Source organism: Podarcis gaigeae (assembly GCF_964106915.1).
Source record: "Podarcis gaigeae genome assembly, chromosome: 7".
Lineage (NCBI taxonomy): Eukaryota > Metazoa > Chordata > Lepidosauria > Squamata > Lacertidae > Podarcis > Podarcis gaigeae.
Genome location: NC_139683.1, coordinates 30,621,740 through 30,641,392, shown reverse-complemented (window position 1 = coordinate 30,641,392; position 19,653 = coordinate 30,621,740). Strand labels below are relative to the sequence as shown.

General features: G+C 39.9%; 1 protein-coding gene across 1 annotated transcript in view; it reads left to right on the top strand.

Annotated features, from left to right (window-relative positions):
• The window catches only part of ZC2HC1A (zinc finger C2HC-type containing 1A), a 30,722-nt gene that overhangs the window by 2,961 nt on the left and 8,108 nt on the right, over positions 1–19,653 (top strand). Inside the window, exons 2-6 of the mRNA XM_083748003.1 lie at positions 10,249–10,325; positions 11,458–11,574; positions 13,744–13,885; positions 17,440–17,588; positions 18,847–18,922. Of these exons, the coding sequence (XP_083604129.1) occupies positions 10,249–10,325; positions 11,458–11,574; positions 13,744–13,885; positions 17,440–17,588; positions 18,847–18,922 (561 nt within the window). The remainder of the gene's footprint in view (positions 1–10,248; positions 10,326–11,457; positions 11,575–13,743; positions 13,886–17,439; positions 17,589–18,846; positions 18,923–19,653) is intronic.

Here is a 19,653-nt window from a genome sequence, read left to right as displayed (position 1 = left end):
CCTTGGCTCAGCCAAAGTAAGTCCTGAAAAAGAGATGCATGGAAAAGACAGGACCAGAGGGGTGGGGTCTGAATCCTAAACTCTCTCAGCTTGGTCATGTGACCTTGTAACCTGGCATAAATTAAGCTGGCAAAAAAGTACAGTGGTACCTCAGGTTGCATACGCCTCAGGTTACATACGCTTCAGGTTACAGACTCTGCTAACCCAGAAATATTACCTCAGGTTAAGAACTTTGCTTCAGGATGAGAACAGAAATTGTGCAGCAGCGGCGCAGCAGCAGCAGGAGGCGCCATTAGCTAAAGTGGTGCTTCAGGTTAAGAACAGTTTCAGGTTAAGAGCAGACCTCCAGAACGAATTAAGTTCTTAACCCGAGATACCACTGTATAGTGTAACTCAAACACTATTTTAAAGACTTCTTTTCCCTCTGCCAGCAGCAACCCTGCGACTGAACAGAGTTTGGATCTGGTGTAACTTTACACAAGCTTAATTTACACTGGCTTCTCGTGTAGAGGATTGCTACCTAAGCCCAACACAACAGTACTAAAAGCTAATCAGATTACCATAGTTAAAACAGTTTAGATGTACAACTAAGGCAATAGTTGCAGACCTAACATGATAAAATCAAATAACTTAAGCCATGCAAATCACAGCACATTTTATAGTAGCATAACTAATAGTCTCCTACATTACCTACTTTCACTCTAGTGGCCTATTGAGATTTAGGGGTGGTGAAAGGGGGCAAAAGAGTGGCACAGCCTCTTCAGGGGCATTGAAACCATGGCCTCTCTAGTGGGGGATAGTTTTCTCTTTCATGTGAAAGAAGGAAGTACTGCTATTATTAGAAATTTTAGTTGTTTCACATATTCTAGGCATATATGTGTACATACCCTTCAGAAAGGGAAATGTTTTGGCATTTTCAAAAAAAAAAAAAAAACCTACATCTTTTCAGGGCTGTCACTCAGCTAAAAAAAATACTGTAGGTTAATTGTGAGTTTTCATCCTTTCAATTCTACTGAAATATAAAATTCAATAAAGCAATGATTCCAAATAAAAATACTTCCTTTCTTCTTTTTGTTTATTAAATTTGTCAGTTCTTTTATAGTGCTCAGGAAACCCAAAGGCACTTACAACTACGCAGACAGACAATAAACGTCACATAGATGCATTAAAACCAAGAGGAAAATAAATACATTAAAAAAACATCCTATCCACTTCGAAAATGCCACAAATAATTAAAAGCCAAAGGCCTGGTTATAGAGGGAAGTTTTTGCCTAGTGCCTAAAGGTAAATAATGATGGTGCCGGGTGAGTTTTCCAGGGGAGAATATTCTACAAATGGGTGATGTATGCATCTTTTGCAGCAACACTACCTTAACAAGAGACCTTTCCTCCAGCATAAGAGAGAGAGAGATAGAGAGAGAGAAAAGCCTGATTATATTCGATGATTCCTGCCCCCATGGCTAAGATGTATGTATTATGTGTATATGTGTAAATCAGGGGAGTCGTCTTAATGAGTCAAAATACTCATGATTTAATGAAACACTGCATTCCTATCTCTTTAAGAACGTTAATGTAAAACTTCAGTTTATTGCTGCCACAACCAAGTTTAGCTAAGGGTGTCCCCTGACAGGGAGGCCATAAATAGTCCTTTGCTTCACATTGTCGATAAGCACATTTTTGTAGCAATATACTTTTAGTGTTTCTGTAATGGGTTGTTGCAGAAAACTGAGGATTGAAGTGTGCAGCTACAGTAAAGGGTTGCAGAGTTTCTGCTTTGCATTTAGAAAGTCCAAAATTCATTATCCAGGTAGGGGTGGGAATGTTTCCTCTTTGAAACCCCAAATAGTTGCTGCTAGTCAGTGCAAACCGTTCTGAGCTATATGGTCCAATGACCTGATTGAAGATAAGGCAGCTATGTTTATGTTCCTAGTAGCTGTTGCAATAAAGTAAGTTATTGCAAGATTTACATGGAGCTATATTGGAGAGGTGGCCGTACTGATGTTAGCATTGTGGCTTCATTACAGGCTCACAGAACGCTTTGTTGCACTGATGTAAAGTGATGTGTTCACACTCCATTATTATCCTGGCCACCTATACTAGTCAGTTTTAAATACAGACCACACGCCATTATTATACAGAAAAGTGTCACCATACAGCTACTCAATGCATTTAAACACAGGTTAAGAGAAGGGCATGAGAAAGGACAGGGGCAACACTTGGAAAGTAAAGCCATGTGGTTCTGTCACACCAGAGCATTGGCGTGGTACCTCGGGTTAAGTACTTAATTCGTTCCGGAGGTCCGTTCTTAACCTGAAGCACCACTTTAGCTGCTGCCGCACCACCGCTGCACGATTTCTGTTCTCATCCTGAAGCAAATTTCTTAACCCAAGGTACTATTTCTGGGTTAGCAGAGTCTGTAACCTGAAGTGTACATAACCTGAAGCGTATGTAACCCGAGGTACCACTGTAGTAGTAATAACACTACCCTGGCAGTAGATAATAAGACATCTAGCAGCAAATCCAACAAGTAATAGTTGGCAGTAGCAAGCTACAAGGGGCATCATACAGGAGTTGTATCTCGGCAATCTTCTAGGAGTACAGCTCAGTATTCTGCATTGAGTTTCTCAAAGGCTTCTCACAGATGCCCACCTTTTCTCTTTCTTGACTTGGTTGCTCATACTCATGATGATCTGTGCTGCAGTGATGCACTCTTAGGGGTTGAGCTTCTTTGCCAGAGTTATGCTGCTTAAAAAAATATTCAGACAACTAAAACACTCAAACCACACATGTGCTGGCTATTCAGCCAAAATGTGATAGGAAAGACTGGGACATGAGAAAAGGAGACCTGGTAACATTGGACAAAATGGGATGGCGTGGACAGGAAGCAGGCGGCCCAGTAAGTGCTTTAAAAGACAAAGTACTTAATCTGTAGTGATGAATATAATTGTTCTGGCTAGTCTAGCGTTGACTGCTCTGACTGATGGAGCATGGATCTTCTGCTTCATATTGTGCCCTAGAAAATTATTCACCAGTAGCTAATGTTAGAGAAGGGATTCTGCTATTCCTCATTCTTTCAGCCTTTATTGACCATTGTCTGCGAATCTAGGATTAGAGAACAGTCTTAAGTACTTTTCCTTTAAAAACTGATGCTGAAGTTTTCTGGGAATAAAATTATAATAGGCTATTTGTGGAATGTGTCAAATTTCTTAGTTTTAAAAAAAACTTGTGGGACTTGCCAGCTGGATAACACTTAGGTTGCAAACTCAAGCAGGGCCTCTTGATAACTAGAAATACAACTAATCTTAAAAAGATGGTAGCACAACAGAAGAAAATTTAATCCTGTTGAAGAAATGTAGGTAATTGGACTAGTGCTTTCTGCAGTAATCCGTTAAGCAGTTTTGCCATAGATCATTACTGTTTTAATGATTTATCTCATTTTATTTTTCTCCTTAGAGACTTGCTACTCTGTAGGGTATTCATGCATGTTGAAATATAAAGCTTACCTTAATATGAGGTTTGTGCAGATTCTTGGTGTCTATTGTATGAAGAGCTTATTAGGCATATTGCTTCAAACTTTTTTTTAAAAAAATGCCAGTTCTTTAATATATGTCTATGTAAGGTAAAGGTAAAGGTACCCCTGCCCGTACGGGCCAGTCTTGACAGACTCTGGGGTTGTGCGCCCATCTCACTCAAGAGGCCAGGGGCCAGCGCTGTCCGGAGACACTTCTGGGTCACGTGGCCAGCGTGACATCGCTGCTCTGGCGAGCCAGAGCCGCACACAGAAACGCCGTTTACCTTCCCGCTGGTAAGCGGTCCCTATTTATCTACTTGCACCCGGAGGTGCTTTCGAACTGCTAGATTGGCAGGCGCTGGGACCGAGCAGCGGGAGCGCACCCCGCCGCAGGGATTCGAACCGCCGACCTTTCGATCGGCAAGTCCTAGGCGCTGAGGCTTTAACCCACAGCGCCACCTGCGTCCCAGGTGTCTATGTCTATGTAGAATGGACTAATTAACCATGGGGAATTAAACACTGGGTGGTAAGGTCTTCTACAGTCATACCTAATGTTATGGATGCTTCAGGTTAGGTATTTTCAGGCTGCGGACCATGGGAAACGCAAAAGTACCGGAACAGGTTCCTTCCGGGTTTCGCCGCATTCGCAGAAGTGCTAAATCGTGCTATGTGCAGAAGCGCCAAATCACACAGACGCGGCGCTTCAGGATGTGAATGTTGCGTTTTGCAGACGTGCCTCCGTCATGGATTGTGTCTGCAAACTGAGGTTCCACTATATAGGTTTCCCCAGTGTCCCTCCCCCCTTTTATTTACATGAGTTTTCATTGGAGTAAGATGACTAAAACTGATTTATCAGGGTAGCTGATAAGTCATTGCAACTGTGTGAGAAAGCAAAAATAATATGAGGAATTTATGGCATTGTTGGGTGGAATCTACACACATATAAAAAACGCTGTGAAAATGCTTTTTAAAAAAACATTTTGAAAAATATATTGAATTTGCCTTGGCTTATCATCGCCATCTAGTGTCACATTTGTGTATTGCACGTTACAACACACTTAAAATGTTTTCTTTGCGGCTGTATGGCTGAACTACAGTTCCCATGAGCCCTAACCATTGGCCATTCTGGGAGTGGTAATCCAAGAGCAGATGGAGGGTATCATGTGGTCCAGACTCGATGTCTCCACTTGATGGAACCAGGTGCAAAGAACAGAGCTTCTTCCGTGTGTTTTTTATCTATTCGGCTGTATTTGTGTTCTACTTAATTATAAATAAAACCTCCAAGCTCTATTTTTAATAATTCTGTAAAAGAAGAAATTGCAGTAAGTACAAATTGTTATTCAGGGGCAATAGAAAATGCATCTCTTTGCTCCAGTGTTCAAAACTCTAATTGTTCTAGGCGCATTTTGCAACTGGGAATTTCATTAGCGCGAGCAGTTTCTGTAAATGTAAAAAATGAAAATAATATTTTAGCTGCATTTCATTCATTTTCAGCTTTGTATTGATATTAAAAAAGCACGCCTAGACATTCCATTGTTGCGCCCATAACCTAGGTTTAAGGTGCCATTTAGCTCCTAGCTTTCATATCTCATTTTTTAACACTGGTTTTCTCAGTTGTGAAAGTTAAATAAGGATACATTCTGCATAACTATGAAAGTTACAATACCACTGTACTTCTTTTGTCTGTCTGGTTTTCCTTGCTATCTAGGTCACTACTGTACTTGTTATATGTCACAGTCGTTTAAGGATGCTATGGAATTGGCCTGGTTTTTTTAAAGTGACCATCTATTCAAAGCATTCTCAGTTTCTGACCTTCAACTTTGCCTTCTAGTACATTACATCTCCAGTCTTTATTTAATTAAGATATTTTTACCTTGTCTTTTGAACTTATTTAGCATACAGCAACTACATTCAGCGCAAACTACACCAGGGAACACAGAACCACTAACCAGCGTTTTTCTGAAGTGTTGAATTGGAGTCCAATCCATATACTGTATTGTAATTTGTATGCATGCTTGACATATACATGAATACAGTGCTTCCCCCCCCAAAAAAAATGTTTAGGGGAACTCTCATTCCATCTGAGACTCAGGAAACACCATAACAGGAACTGAGGCCGCCATTGGGGTTAGCAGCAGAACTGACGACTCTCTGTGCTAGAGAAGATATGTAAAATTTTATTTTTTTTAGTTTCTTCTCCCATTAGATTCACAAAATGTTTTGGGGGTATGCGTACCCCTGGGTTCTCCCCCCCCCCCCGAAAAAAATCACTGCAGGAATATATCTGAAAGGTATGTAAGGATGATAAATAAAGATGCAGGATTGAATGGCAATAGAATATTTATCATTATGCATTCAAAACATTTCCTTCATTATATACACAAAGGAAAGATGAGTTCTGATTAATTATCTTTTGGATTACTGATAGCTGAGTCAGGAAGTGTCAGCAGCATATTTATTGAAAAACACTTCTGAGGTCAGTACGAGGAAGCCATCTTCCAAGTACTGATCTTTGTGTCATTCTTTGTATAATCTTTTCCAGGACTTCTTTGAGAGGTGAATTGCTTCATGTTCCAAAGACAAATATCAGAAAATGCCTTGAAGCTTGCATGCATAATTAAATACCACTGATAGTTAGGGAATAGGGCCAGTGATATCTTTTCTTTCATTGATCTGGTATAGACTCACAAGAGCACGCAGTAGCAAGATTGCTGCCATTGATCCGCTACCCATGATAATCGGTTGAGCTGTTTGTAGACACACTCTGTTACTGTTACACTGCTTCTGCAAGGCTAGGTGTTCTTCCATACCCGATACATCAGTCTTGTGCGTAGTTATTATCATTTTGTGTGATGGCACTTGAATAAATGTATCAGAATTATAATATAGGAAGTTATATGATGATGATGATAAGTGGTGCATTGCTATGTGAAGCAAAGGTGGATTAACAGCACTGGTGGTCCGCTGCTGTATGCAGATTGAATGTGAAGTCGAATTTCTTTGCTATTATATCTGATAATAAAGGCCTCTGAGACTTCCTGGTATGGCCAACCTGAGTCAAACCTAACCTCCACTCCCCCTTTTTCTTTGTTAAGTGTCTCAATGAAGGCATACAGGATGTTGGATCTTATTGATTGTGTAATCCAGCTTTGTAAATAAACTCACAAAAGTTACTAGATGCAAATAAATAAATAAATAAATAAATAAATAAATAAATAAATAAGAAAGAAAGAAAGAAAGAAAGAAAGAAAGAAAGAAAGAAAGAATATTAGAGACTCCTGCAGCACCGTGCTGTAATTCCATGCTGGGTGCAGAGTAGAGGGTTTCCCTCCTCTGAAGCCAGCTTTTACTTCTGTGCAGGGTGCAGAGGGAGGATGCATGCAGTTCCAGGTTGCCTGTGCATCCCAGGAAAGTGCTTAAATATAAAGTGTCATCAAGCTAACTTCAGCAGAGGATACTTTTTAAATAAAGAAGCTTATTCAAGCTTACAAAAGTTATTGTATGAAGTTGGTTTGTCTTAGCAGTTTACGACATGGCCTTATACTGAGTCATACCATTAGTCCCTCTAAATAATAATAATAATTATAATAATAATAATTATAATTATAATAATCATCATCTTCATTGTCACTACACCACCTGTGTGCAGTGAAATTAAACAACCCCCCCATACACTCAGTCTTGTTCGCGCTCTGTGTGCTTGTCAGAAGTCAATTACACCACTCTTTTTTCCCATTCAGCAGCCCACAGATTAAAACTGTTCTTTAACCTGTTGGTGAGGCTGACTATCTCCTGCCCGAAGGTAGGAGATTAAAGAAGTGCTGGCCAGGGTGTGAGACGTCCCTAAGAATTTTCCTCGCTCTCCTGAGCTCAGTGTTATCTGCTACACTGACGGACAGCAACTCGCCAGGGTTTTAGACCATCTTGGCTGTGCGTCCCACGTGCCTTTTCCCACATGGTCTGGGAGGGCAGGGCCTTGACAGACTCCAGCTACAAAAGCTGAGTCTGGTGAACGGACTATTGGGCTGTGGCATTATTTAGCATGTTTTGTTGGGTGGAGGATGTTGCTGTTGTTGCTGTTAATTTGCTGTATCTTACAATTGTATCTTATGTGAAAATTCTTCAATTTGGTTGTGTACTTTTCAGTGTTTGTTTATTGTTTATGGGTACTTCGTTGCACCTGTAGCTTTATGTACAGTGGTACCTCAGGTTACATACGCTTCAGGTTACAGACAGTTCAGGTTACAGACTCCGCTAACCCAGAAATAGTACCTCAAGTTAAGAACTTTGCTTCAGGATGAGAACAGAAATGATGTAGCAGCGGTGCGGCAGCAGCAGGAGGCCCCATTAGCTAAAGTGGTGCTTCAGGTTAAGAACAGTTTCAGGTTAAGAACTGACCTCCAGAAAAAATTAAGTTCTTAACCAAGGTACCACCGTATGTTGTGAGCCACTTTGAGCATGGTTTGGGCTTTGGAAAAGCAGCATACAAATAAAACGATTGATTGATTGATTGATTGATTGATTGATTGATTGAAACAGTTTCCATGGGGAGGAAAGCCTGTGGCTGTATATCTACAGGGTTCTAGATTATGAGAATGTGCAACTTTTCTCTCTGATGGTCTTTTTATTTGTATTTTAAAAACCTACTTTTTAAAAAGTCCATTCATATATGAACTTAATGAGAAAAACGAGACAATAATTGTTTCTTGTGCATTTTAAAAGAGAATGACTTTTCTCTTTCTGTTGCTCAGTTGAAGTACAAAGGAAATAATTCAGTTTCCTAATAGATTACTTTTTTTCTTTTTGTAAATACAGCTGTAGTTGATTGGACATCTGCCAAGAACAGTAGTTCACTCACATAGGGAGACTAAAAAAAAAGTAGTGCGGCTGCAACAATACAACACTATTTGTTGAGTGTTCTGTAGTGCTGTACATTGTCATTATGCTATTAGCACAAAACAGAACCAGCACTGACATGGGCAAGGGAGGGCAGTAGCTCCTTTGAGCTCCATTTGTAATGATTCTAATTGACATCAAATCAGGACTATATGCCAGGACCGACCTGTCCTCCTGGCATGGACGTTGTTATTTACTTTGCTCTTTGATTTAATCTATGGGGGAAGGAGTGGGGGGTGAGAGATGTTCTTTATCAAGAGAAGAAAGCCAGTGCCACTACTGACATTGGTGAGGAGTTGCTGCTCTTGTCAGTGAGGCAATTGAGGAATTTATAGGACCTTACATTTTTGGCAGAGTTTGACTTCCAGCAAGTATTGGGGCCATTCAAATCTGCGACAGCTACTATGTCTCTCCTTTTTGAATGTTCGGTAATCTGCTGTAGGAAGGTATCATCCAAGCCTTTAGTCTGGATTGGAGGTCTATAGCAGAGGTCAGTGTTGTTTCCCTCTCCTACAGTTTTTATCCCATGCACTCTCAAACTGAATTCCTTGCTCTAAATCATGGATTTCTTCACAACTGTACACATCCATTACATATAATGCTACTTCTTCTTCTTTCCTGTTTGGGCTATTTCTTTTGAATAGGCCATATACCCCTCAATTCTTACATTCCGGTCATTAATGTCATCCCACCAGGTTTCAGTAATGCCTATTAGATCATATTTGTCATCCTCTATTGAGGGCTCAAATTCATCTTGTTTGTTTTCCATTCTCTGTGCACTGGTAGAAAGACAACTGATACCATAAGTCATTCCAGTCCAGCTGCTCCCTTCTTGTAGTTTCCTGCCCTTTAAGAGGTTTCTCAGCAGCAGAATATTTATAATATGTTATTCTGATACAGTTATTGTGTATTGGTACAATATTTTAGTACATTGTCACAGGCAATTTTAATTGGGAATTTGGCTAATACTTGATGATGATCTAATGAGTGATTTTATGGGGGGGGAGTACTCTCAACAAAAGGATCATCCTGTATCTAGAGTTTTGCTGGCAATCTCAATACAGAATCCATAAATGAAATGTAAAAGGAGGATGATAAGCTTTTCCTTTTTCTCTTTTTTGCTATTTATATTGTCTGGGTTGAGGTAATGAATAGTAATATTTAGACATTTGCTTGAAATACCGATGAAGGACTGTGGCCTTCTTTGCTGTCAGTATAGTTGATTTTTATGCTTCTTCATTTAAAATGAACAAAAAGATTTGAATGCTTATCTAGTCATTGTTTTCTGCTGAACAGAAAACACGGTCTTAGTCAATGTACAAAACTATGCAACACCTCATTGATAGGCCTTGTTTCTGCCCATAGTTTAATTTTTTTAAATGAGTGTATTGCCTGGTGGAGTTGTGTGCTAAAAATTATTTATTGATGTAGACAATTTCTTGCATATCTAGCCTCTTTTATTCAGCTCCTCCAAAATATTACACAGCAGTGCAGTTCTTCAGATACTGATTGATTCTATTTTATAATGGTAGGATTTCAGTGTTAGAAACTAGGGGCACTGCCTCAATCAATAATTAGATCACTAAAGACCATAGATTTCCACAGGTTTTCTATTCCTGCTCATGGAAGGAAAAACTTTTAATGTTCCCATGTGAGAAATGCAGATCATTTCACTCTCTGCAGGCAATTTTATGAATGACTCCTGTGAGCTCTATTATAATTAAGGCCTGACTTTATTGTAGTTTAATTTTTAGCAATTTACAGAAAGCATAAATATAATTGCAGATTAAGAGTTAAGTAGGAATTGCAATGCCATAATGTATGTCTGTGTTTCTTTTTAAGATAACGGAAGTGTGGGACCAGCTGAAGATCTTTTACCATGCAAGATTTGTGGGAGGACTTTTTTCCCAAATGCATTAGTGAGTATAAAAGTCAGGTGACTTAAAAACATGTTCCTGTCTAACCCTTCATTTAAAAGTGAAGCTATTGTGCCAATTTGAATTGTTTTATTTAATTAATTGATGAAACTTGTATACTACTTAATTGTAAATACATTTAAGCAGTTACAGGCATAGTTGGTTTTGTTCCTAATATAATGGGCTGCATTCAGACGTGGGGTGGCTGTGTTATAATAGTAGTAGTAGTAGTAGGAGTAGTAGTAGTAGTAGTAGTAATAATAATAATAATAATAATAATAATAATAATAAAGTGTTATTCATACCCCGCCCATCTGGCTGGGTTGTCCCAGCCACTTTGGGCAGCTTCCAACACATAAAAACATAATAAAACATCAAACATTAATGGTAACAATCTGATCCAATATAAAAGTCACAATAACTTTAAAATAAACAACTTCTATCACACAAAGGAACATTCCAACAATCCATCAGAATCTAATAGTAAACAGTTAAATTAAACACCAGCAAATAATAATTAAGCAGTTCACACTTATCAGCCACAATAAAGAATTACCAATCTATAATCAAAAAACAGCAAATCACAGTGCATAAAACACCACAAAACGTACAAAATCATGTAAAAAGATCAAATTGAGAAACAAAGACACACAACATAAAACTGTTTTTTAAAAAAATAAAAATCCCTGACCATGAAATTGCAGGAAAATTACAACACAAAACTCATGATTTTCAAAGTTAACAGGGTTGCAAATGGATTTTTTATGGAAACAATTAATATGGAAATGAGCACTGAACTTCATCTAGATTTCCAGGAATGACATTTGTATCATGTGAATGATCACATAAAGGTAAGGAAATGTTGGGGAGACATAGTAAAGTGTCCTATGAATGCAGCCTTGGTCAGTATTAATGAATCTATTCATAAAAGTCCTGAGTATATTATGGGATGGATTTGCATTTGAAACTTCCAACTTTGTTTTATACTATTGAGTAAAGTGGGATGGCGAAGAATACATATAAGTTTTATCCTCCCACGTGTCCCTGCTTATTTGATGGGATGGCTAGTAGGAGGAAGGGAGGAAACCTGCTTTCGAAATAAAAATGTTGCATTTCTTTCCTCTTGTACTTGTAGAAGAAGCATGTTCCCATTTGCCAAAGAGCTGCTAATAAAAAAAGAAAAGCATTTGACTCCAGCAGACAGAGAGCGGAGGGAACTGATATTTCCACCGTCAAACCTTTGAAGCCACGGGTAGGTACTGGAGCATTAGAATATTCCCTTTTTTTTTAGACAACTGTATGTCCATGGGCATGTAGTTGAATTATTAGCTGCATGTGTGTGATGACTTTGGAAGTTTATTCATAACAATCTGTGGGATATAATAAATCTAGCAGGGGAGTGGTAATTGCCTTAAGTAGCATACATCACACAATATCCTAGCTGGGATTAAATTTAAATATTTAAAAAATACTGACTGTAAAATTAATATTGGATTTGAAATATGTGGCATGATGGAATCGGGAATAAATCAAGCTTGAGCATTATCACAGTGGAACTTTGAGTTGTGGGCATAATCCGTCCCAGAGGCACGTCCGCAACTCAAAGTGTTCGCATCCAGAAGTGCCGCTTCTGCGCATGCGCGAGTGGCGAAATCCAGAAGTAACCGTTCAGGTACTTCTGGGTTGCTGCGGGACACAACTTGAAAAGACGTAACCTGAAGCGGACGCAACATGAGGTATGACTGTACTTAGAAGTAATCGTTCAGTGACATTTGCTTCCTCCTTAGGATCTCAGCCAGTGTGCTTATTAGGCTCTTCTGTTTTAAGGAGCATTAGTAGAGCCACTTTGTAAGTTCCTAACAAAAAGTTGTCTTTTTCAAAGGAGTTCCAACAATTATGGAAGATTAGAGCAGGGCCATATTTTACTACAATCTTTGCGTCTCTTGGACTGTGGCTTTGAACACAGATTCTGTGGCAAGGATTTTTTTTCAGTCAGCAAAGGGAGAGAAATTGTGCCTGTGAAAAATGCTGCATCTCAGAAGACTAGTTTTTCTTGTGTGGTATACAAAACGAGGAAATACATCATGTTGTGGTATACAAAACGAGGAAATACATCTGTTGGTATAGAAGTCTGCAAGCTGTTGGTTATACAGAATGTCTTCGATGCTTAAGATCAAAAGCTTGCATAGTCATACACCACCTGGAGTTTATTTTGTATAACAATATTTGGTGGAACAGATGTAACACAGCAACTGATTACCAAACTATGAATGAAAGCAGGCAATACTAGTGATTCCCAAAGAATGGCTTTTCCTAACCAGGCCACATAGGTGATATCTACAGGGCCTTTGAATGCAACTCAGAAAGTTCTGCTGGTGCAGAATATGTCTGCTTGGGTGCTCATTTGACCCAGGTTCTCAGAACATATTTTATTGATTCTGTACCAGTTGCACTAATTACTGATGCAGTCCTAGGCTCAATTCAAGTACAGTCATACCTTGGGTTACAGACGCTTCAGGTTGTGCATTTTCAGGTTGAGCACTGCGCCAAACCCAGAAGTACCAGAACGGGTTACTTCCGGGTTTCAGCGCATGCACAGATGTGCTAAATCACGCTTTGCGCATGCGCAGAAACGCCGAATCGCAACCCGCGCAAACGCGGCGCTGTGGGTTGCGAATGCTGCAGGTTGCGAACGTGCCTCCTGCACAGATCACGTTCACAACCTGAGCGTCCACTGTACTGATTTTTACTTTTACCCTAGGTGGCTGGAAGTCAGGTTATTTGAACGACTGCCTGTATGAGTCTGGCTGTGCCTTAAGATAGGTATTGGGGAGGCCCTGCTGATATCATTGGCTTTTGAGATCAGATAGATTGGTGGGCAGAGTTATAGTATTCCAAATAACTTTCCTAACTGGTACAGGATTTTGTTTGTTTTTTGGACATGCTATTGTGGCATTAGCAGTGATTTTTCATGGACCAGAAAGGTGACTTATACACATGGCATTCTTTAAATAACAACAACAACACAGAGATAAGTAAATAATGTCAATAGGAAGAAGATACAGCCAAAAGAGTGAAATGGTTAACGCAGTGTATAGGACCAACCATGGAAAAGGTGTACATTGCGTCCGCTTAGGTATACAGAGCTCTTGTTTGGAAATCACTGTCAGCAGTGTCTAATGAAATATTAAATGTATTGCTTCTATATTTGTTTCATAAGTGGTCTCACAACTTCCCTGTCAAAGGATCTAAATACAGCTTTTGTATAAACTCTGCTTATCTCCTGAAAAGCAACATTGCTTCATGGTTAAGGGAAGATATGTATTTAGTGGTGTTATATATAATATTGTATACCCAGCTGAAGAAATCACTTTTATCAAATTGCTAATTTGTGTGTGTGCTGCTTCTGTTGTCTTCTTAGCCGGAGCCCCCAAAGAAACAATCAAACTGGAGGAGAAAGCATGAGGAACTCATAGCAGCTATACGAGCAGCCAAAGGAGTTGATCAGGTCCTTAAAGAAGGTGGAAAACTGCCACCACCACCACCACCTACTTACGATCCTGGTATGTAATGTGACATTGTGGGCTTCAACTGCAGCATCTGTTTTGAGCAATATTGCTAATGAATGGCTAGACAGACACATCCTGTCTCTCTGAAAAGGGTCAGGTGTTTTGTCTGGTCCTAAACAAGACTAACGTACAGTTCAAGGCATTACCATTGCCTCAAAATTGGAGGGCAAGGAATTAATCCGAAAAAGCCTGCAGGCAACGTAGACTAAGAAGGTGAGATTTACCTCTTAAATGCACAGATGAAGGGAAGGGGGAACAGAATCTCCAGTGGCATCCTAAAAAGAGCAGGCATTCTCCTAGGCCATAGCAGAGCTTTCCGCTGGCAGGTTCAAGGGGTGATGGAACATAGAAACAGTCATCCCAAGTGGCTGAGTGCAGACCAGTAAGTCTGCTCTTGAAATCACACTTTCAGAAGTCACACCCATTATAGTCTTAGAAATCCAAAATTTAGATATCTGTAGAAAGGGGCTCTCCAGGGGGAACAAAAAGGGCAGAGATGGTGAAGCTACTTGAAAAGAGAGGCAGGATTCAGGAAGGCTGTGCTTGGTACTACAGCATAAAAGAACACAGGTTTATTGATATTTTGTAAACTGATTTGAGCCTTTTACAATCAAAAGGTGTATAATTTTTATTAAATAAAACAAAACATTGTTGGTCCATTAGTAGTTTTGTGTTGTGCTGATTAGGGATGTGGGGTGTGAATCTTTTCCTGCTCAGATTGCAGAATGGACTTGCCTGATTTGATCCCGGATCAGTGGTTCACTTGAAAAATTGCAGCCTCGTGGAATCATTTGAGAGGCGGTTGGAGGGTTCTGTTCTGCCTCTGTTTATTTAAAAAAAAAGTTTTCCTTTCTGAAAATAGGGCACATCGCTTGCCACAGCCTGTAGTGGTTAGCACATGAGACTTTTTGCTGCTGTGCACTTTGAATGCACTTACAGCAAGTCCCCTTGTGAGGCATGGAGCTTGATGGTGTTCTGTTGCTTTAGGGAAATTATATGGCAAAAAAACATGGCTGCCACCAGTGTTTACAGTGTGGAGGCCAAGAGGGCTGGGTGTCATACTTTTAGAAGTTTAAAAGAAAAGGGGGGGGGACAAGCATCAAACAAGTTTTAGACTACCTTTTAAGTTCTTGTTATTATTATTTTACCATTTGTTTTCAGGTAGATTTTTAAAAAATCCATTAAATATCTACGAGTGACAGATGTAGTCTTGTCCCTTCTGAGAACTGGGACGGGCCAGACTCTTATGGGTTCATCTGTCCCTAGTCCTGATTGCATTAGGGTGGAAGGGATTATTGGCTTTTGCATGTCCTAGCAGAGCACCTAGTGTTAGGAATTCTTTCTTTTCAATTCAGTAGAGGGTGGTGACTGGCACCATTTTCTTTAGTCACTTGACCTTGCACTTGCAGAGAAGGTAGAGACTGAAAATAAAATAGAGGTGTGGGACAAAATGGCGGTAACTTGGTATCAACATTTTCCACTTTCCTCCAGATGAGTTTTTTTAGCCGTTACGGCTGCAAAGATAGACTTCAAAGATACTGCTTAAGTAAGCAGTGCTCACTGAAATCTCTGAAACTAGGGATGTTCCTGAATAAATGTTTTATGTATTTGGAATTACTTTAGTGCCCAGCAAAGCTTAATATCACCTTCGCATCTAGCAAAATCAAAATAAATTATACTAAGAATAAAATCACAGAATAAGCAATGCAAAATAAGTTATGCAGAATTTTAATGTTTGTTTTTTTAGCTTGGGCTTCACACAGCCGTGGATATAATCTTGTTTCTTCCGTCTATTCTCCTTCCTAAAGTGCTGTGACGGAATCATTCTTGTGTCAAAAATTGCAATGCTGGAAAAAATTACATGTCTGTAAGAGAAAGTTCTCCAAGCTGCCATTAGATCCTCGAGTGGCTGGGGCAACCCAGCCGGATGGGAGGGGTCTAAATAATAAAATTATTGTTAGGCTCTCCTCTTTGCATTTTTGTCTTTGTAGGAGTATTTCGATGGCACTCAGATATAATCTGGAAAGCTTATAGTCTGAGTCTGCTTGCTATATATTTGGTTCCCAAAATGTTTTGCTGCATCTTGTACCGGCAAAGGATGAGACAGCAGGAATAGTGCTTGGAGTGCCAGTGACAGAAAATTCCAAGAAGTCTGACAAAACACAAGCTTGAGCTAATTTGAAAGTGTACTCCTTGCCAGTGATGGCAAAACCTCCTGTGTTTCTCCTTTACTGTGATGTCTGCTGTGTTGTCTAACAGAAAGTTTCCAGTTGGTTAAAGGCCCTAAACATGGTCAGAATAGTTCCCTGTGACTTACTTGTTGTTGCTGCTGAAGAATTTATATACCGTCCTGTACCCAGAGGTCTCAGGGCAGTTCACAGAATAAAATAAAAATATAAAACCACAAAATGCATAATCAAAATAAAAAGAACAACCCAGTACCCCCCCCCCAAAAAAACCCCACCACATTTTAAAAGGGCATAGCATGTCAGTCAAATCAGCCAAAGGCCTGGTTAAAAAGGAACGTTTTTGCCTGGCACTTAAAGGTGTATATTTGCTATATGTGTTGAGATTTTGCAGTCACTCAGATCTATTCCAGCTGGATTTCACATTGGCCACTGACTTTGTACGGTGGTACCTCTGGTTGCGAGCGGGATCTGTTCCGGAGCCCTGGCCACAGTACGAGGAATTTGCTGCCAGGGGTGGCGCTTCTGCGCATGCGCGCAGTACATAGAAAGCTTCTGCGCATGCGCGTGTGGCAAAAACCCGGAAGTATACTTCTGGATTTGCTGCTTACGTATCCCAAAGTTTATATAACTGGAGGGATACATAAGCAGAGGTACAACTGCATTAGAAACATCTAATGCATTAATCAGTTGTAAATTCTAACTTTCAGTTGTAAATTCTAACTTTCATCATCTGAAGCTGTAGGATTATTGGAAAGGTCTAACATATTAATTACCTGCTTGCTTGACTCCTGCTCAACTTGATTTGTTAAGTCTCGACTTAAGACAAGTTGAGAGGTGATAATCTCCCTTCATTGCCTGTCCCAGTGGTTGAGGTGGTGGCGAAACCTTTATAGAAAAAGCATATTAGGGTTAGGAGTTATTTGTCAATCTTCAACTTGCTATTTTGGGATTAGGTGGTCAGGCAGGCTCCAGGTACTCCTCCTGCATTAACACTCAAAAGCTAGGCTTGTATTGTTCAGCAGACCTCTTTTAATGGTGGCCTCTATCACATGGACCTACCTCCTTAAAAAGCAAAGACCCATTTGCTTTTGGCTTCTATTTGCATTTTTTGGGAAGGCTTTTGAATGCTGATGGCTTCAATACTCAGGAATTGAGTATTTTTACTGACTTGCTTTTGATTTTTAACATGTTTAAATTATAATGCTGTTTCAGATACTGTAGCAGTTTATGTTTTCTGTTTTTATTGTCATGCACTTTGTGGGTCTGGTCTAGAGCTAAAGTCGGGATAAAACCAGAGTGACTAAATTAATAAATAACCTGTACTGTTCTTTGTGTCTCATGAATTGCTGATGAATATAGATTATATCCAGTGCCCATATTGCCAGAGAAGATTTAATGAAAGTGCAGCTGATCGGCACATCAATTTCTGCAAAGAACAGGCAGCGCGTATTACTAATAAAGGAAAAGTGGTTACTGATTCTAAAGGGAAGCTTCCTACCCGAACGCAGGTGAATTATTATTATTTGCTCAGATGAATAATAAACCCTGCCTGAAGTGAAGTAATTCCATACTAGGGATCATCAGGAAAGGGATTAAAAATTTAAAAGCCAATAGCATCGTGCAGTTATACCAGTCTATGGTGCAGTCACACTTGGAATCCTGTGTACAGTTCTGGTCACTTCCCCTCATGAAGGGAATTGTAGAGCAGGAAAAGCCTCAGAAAAGGGAAACCAAAATGGTCAAGAAGATGAAGCAACTCTGTTATGAGGAAGGTGACAACATTTGCAGCTTTGTAACTTAGAGGAAAGGCAAGTATTGGAGGTATATAAAATTATGCATGGTGTAGAGAAAGTTGGTAAAGAAAAGTTTTTCTCCCACTTTTATAATACAGTCATACCTTGGAAGTCGAACGGAATCCGTTCCGGAAGTCCGTTCGACTTCCAAAACATTCAGAAACCAAAGCGTGGCTTCTGATTGGCTGCAGGAAGCTCCTGCAGCCAACCAGAAGCCGCGGAAGCCCCTTTAGATGTTCAGGTTCCAAAGAACGTTCACAAACCGGAACACTCACTTCCGGGTTTGCAGTGTTCAGGAGCCAAAACGCCCAAGTACCAAGGTATGACTGTACTAGAATTCATTGAAATCCAGTGAAGATGAATGTTGGAAGTGTCCATATTGCTTCACACAAAACATAGTTAAACTGTGGAATTTGCTGTTAGAAGAGATGGTGGTAACTACCATCCTGGATGTCTTTAAAAGAGAATTAGACAGATTAATGGGGGACAAGGATATCAATGGCTACTAGCTATGATGGCTGTGTTCTACCTCCACTATAAGAATCCTGCCTGTGTGTACCAGGTGCTAGGAAATGCAGGTAGGGAGAGCTCTGGTGCACTCAGGTTCTGCTTGCGGGCTTCCCAGGAATGTTTGGTTGGCCACGGTGAGAACAGAGTACTGGACGATATGGGCCTTGGACCTGATCCAGCACAGCTTTTATTTTTTACGAACATATAAAAAGATGATCACTTCAGCCTTTACTTAAATCAGCATTGGAATTTCTGGTGTGTACATTATTCTTTTCATAGTAATAGGCAAGTTGACGCTAGATTTTCCTGGATGAAGTGAAAAAACCACAGCATTTCGAACCCTCTTTTTAAGGTACATTTGCAAACACCCCATGAGATACAGAGCTATTGATCATTACAGTATTTCAAGACATAGAACTGTATGACTGAGCTGTTCAATGACTGGCTTTTGTGTCTGTTTCAGTACAAGTCGCCATCAGTAAAGAAGATGCCTCCATCAGGAATAACACCACCAGCCTCATCACGCTTACCACAACCAAGTAATGTCAATAAAATTGTTATTGTAGTTGCATATCAGGAATGCATGAATAAATATTGTATTGTCTCAAGGCTACTAGATATAATGGCTTGGATCCTGATTTTCTTTCCATGAATGGAACACAGTTTTCCTGCCACCCCATTTCTTCTATTCCTGGGGGTTGAGGAATCCTTGGTACAAGATATCTACAGATGGCTGTTGCAGCCATTACTTTATGTGAATCTTGGACCCAAGCCATTGCAGTGTGCATGCAAACTTCCGTAGTCTTCAGGTGGTTGTTGGTCTGCACCTCCCATTATCCCTGGCATTTGGCCATACGGACAGAAGCTAATAGGAATTGCAAACCAACCACATCTGGTTTCCCCACCCCAACTCTCCCATGGTTTATTGGTGTTTATCATCACGGCTTAAGAATTTCAAGTTGAAACAGATGGCCAATGATATGTACCTTCCCATGGAGCTTGTTACTTGCAAATGTTGCTACAGAGTTAAGTAGCAGGATTCATCTCAGATATGTGCAGACATCCCTGGAGAGCTTCTGCCAGTCAGTGTAGACACTATTGAGCTAGGTAGATCAGTGGCTCAACTGTGTACAGTATAACCAGAAGGTGATTGAGTGAATGCTTTGAGGCTGCATACTGTGATAAACTCCTTGTGCTCTTCTCAGTCATCACATTTTAAAAGATAAAAGATTTATTTTATTGCTTTAAAGGTGAGATGTAGAATCTTGAA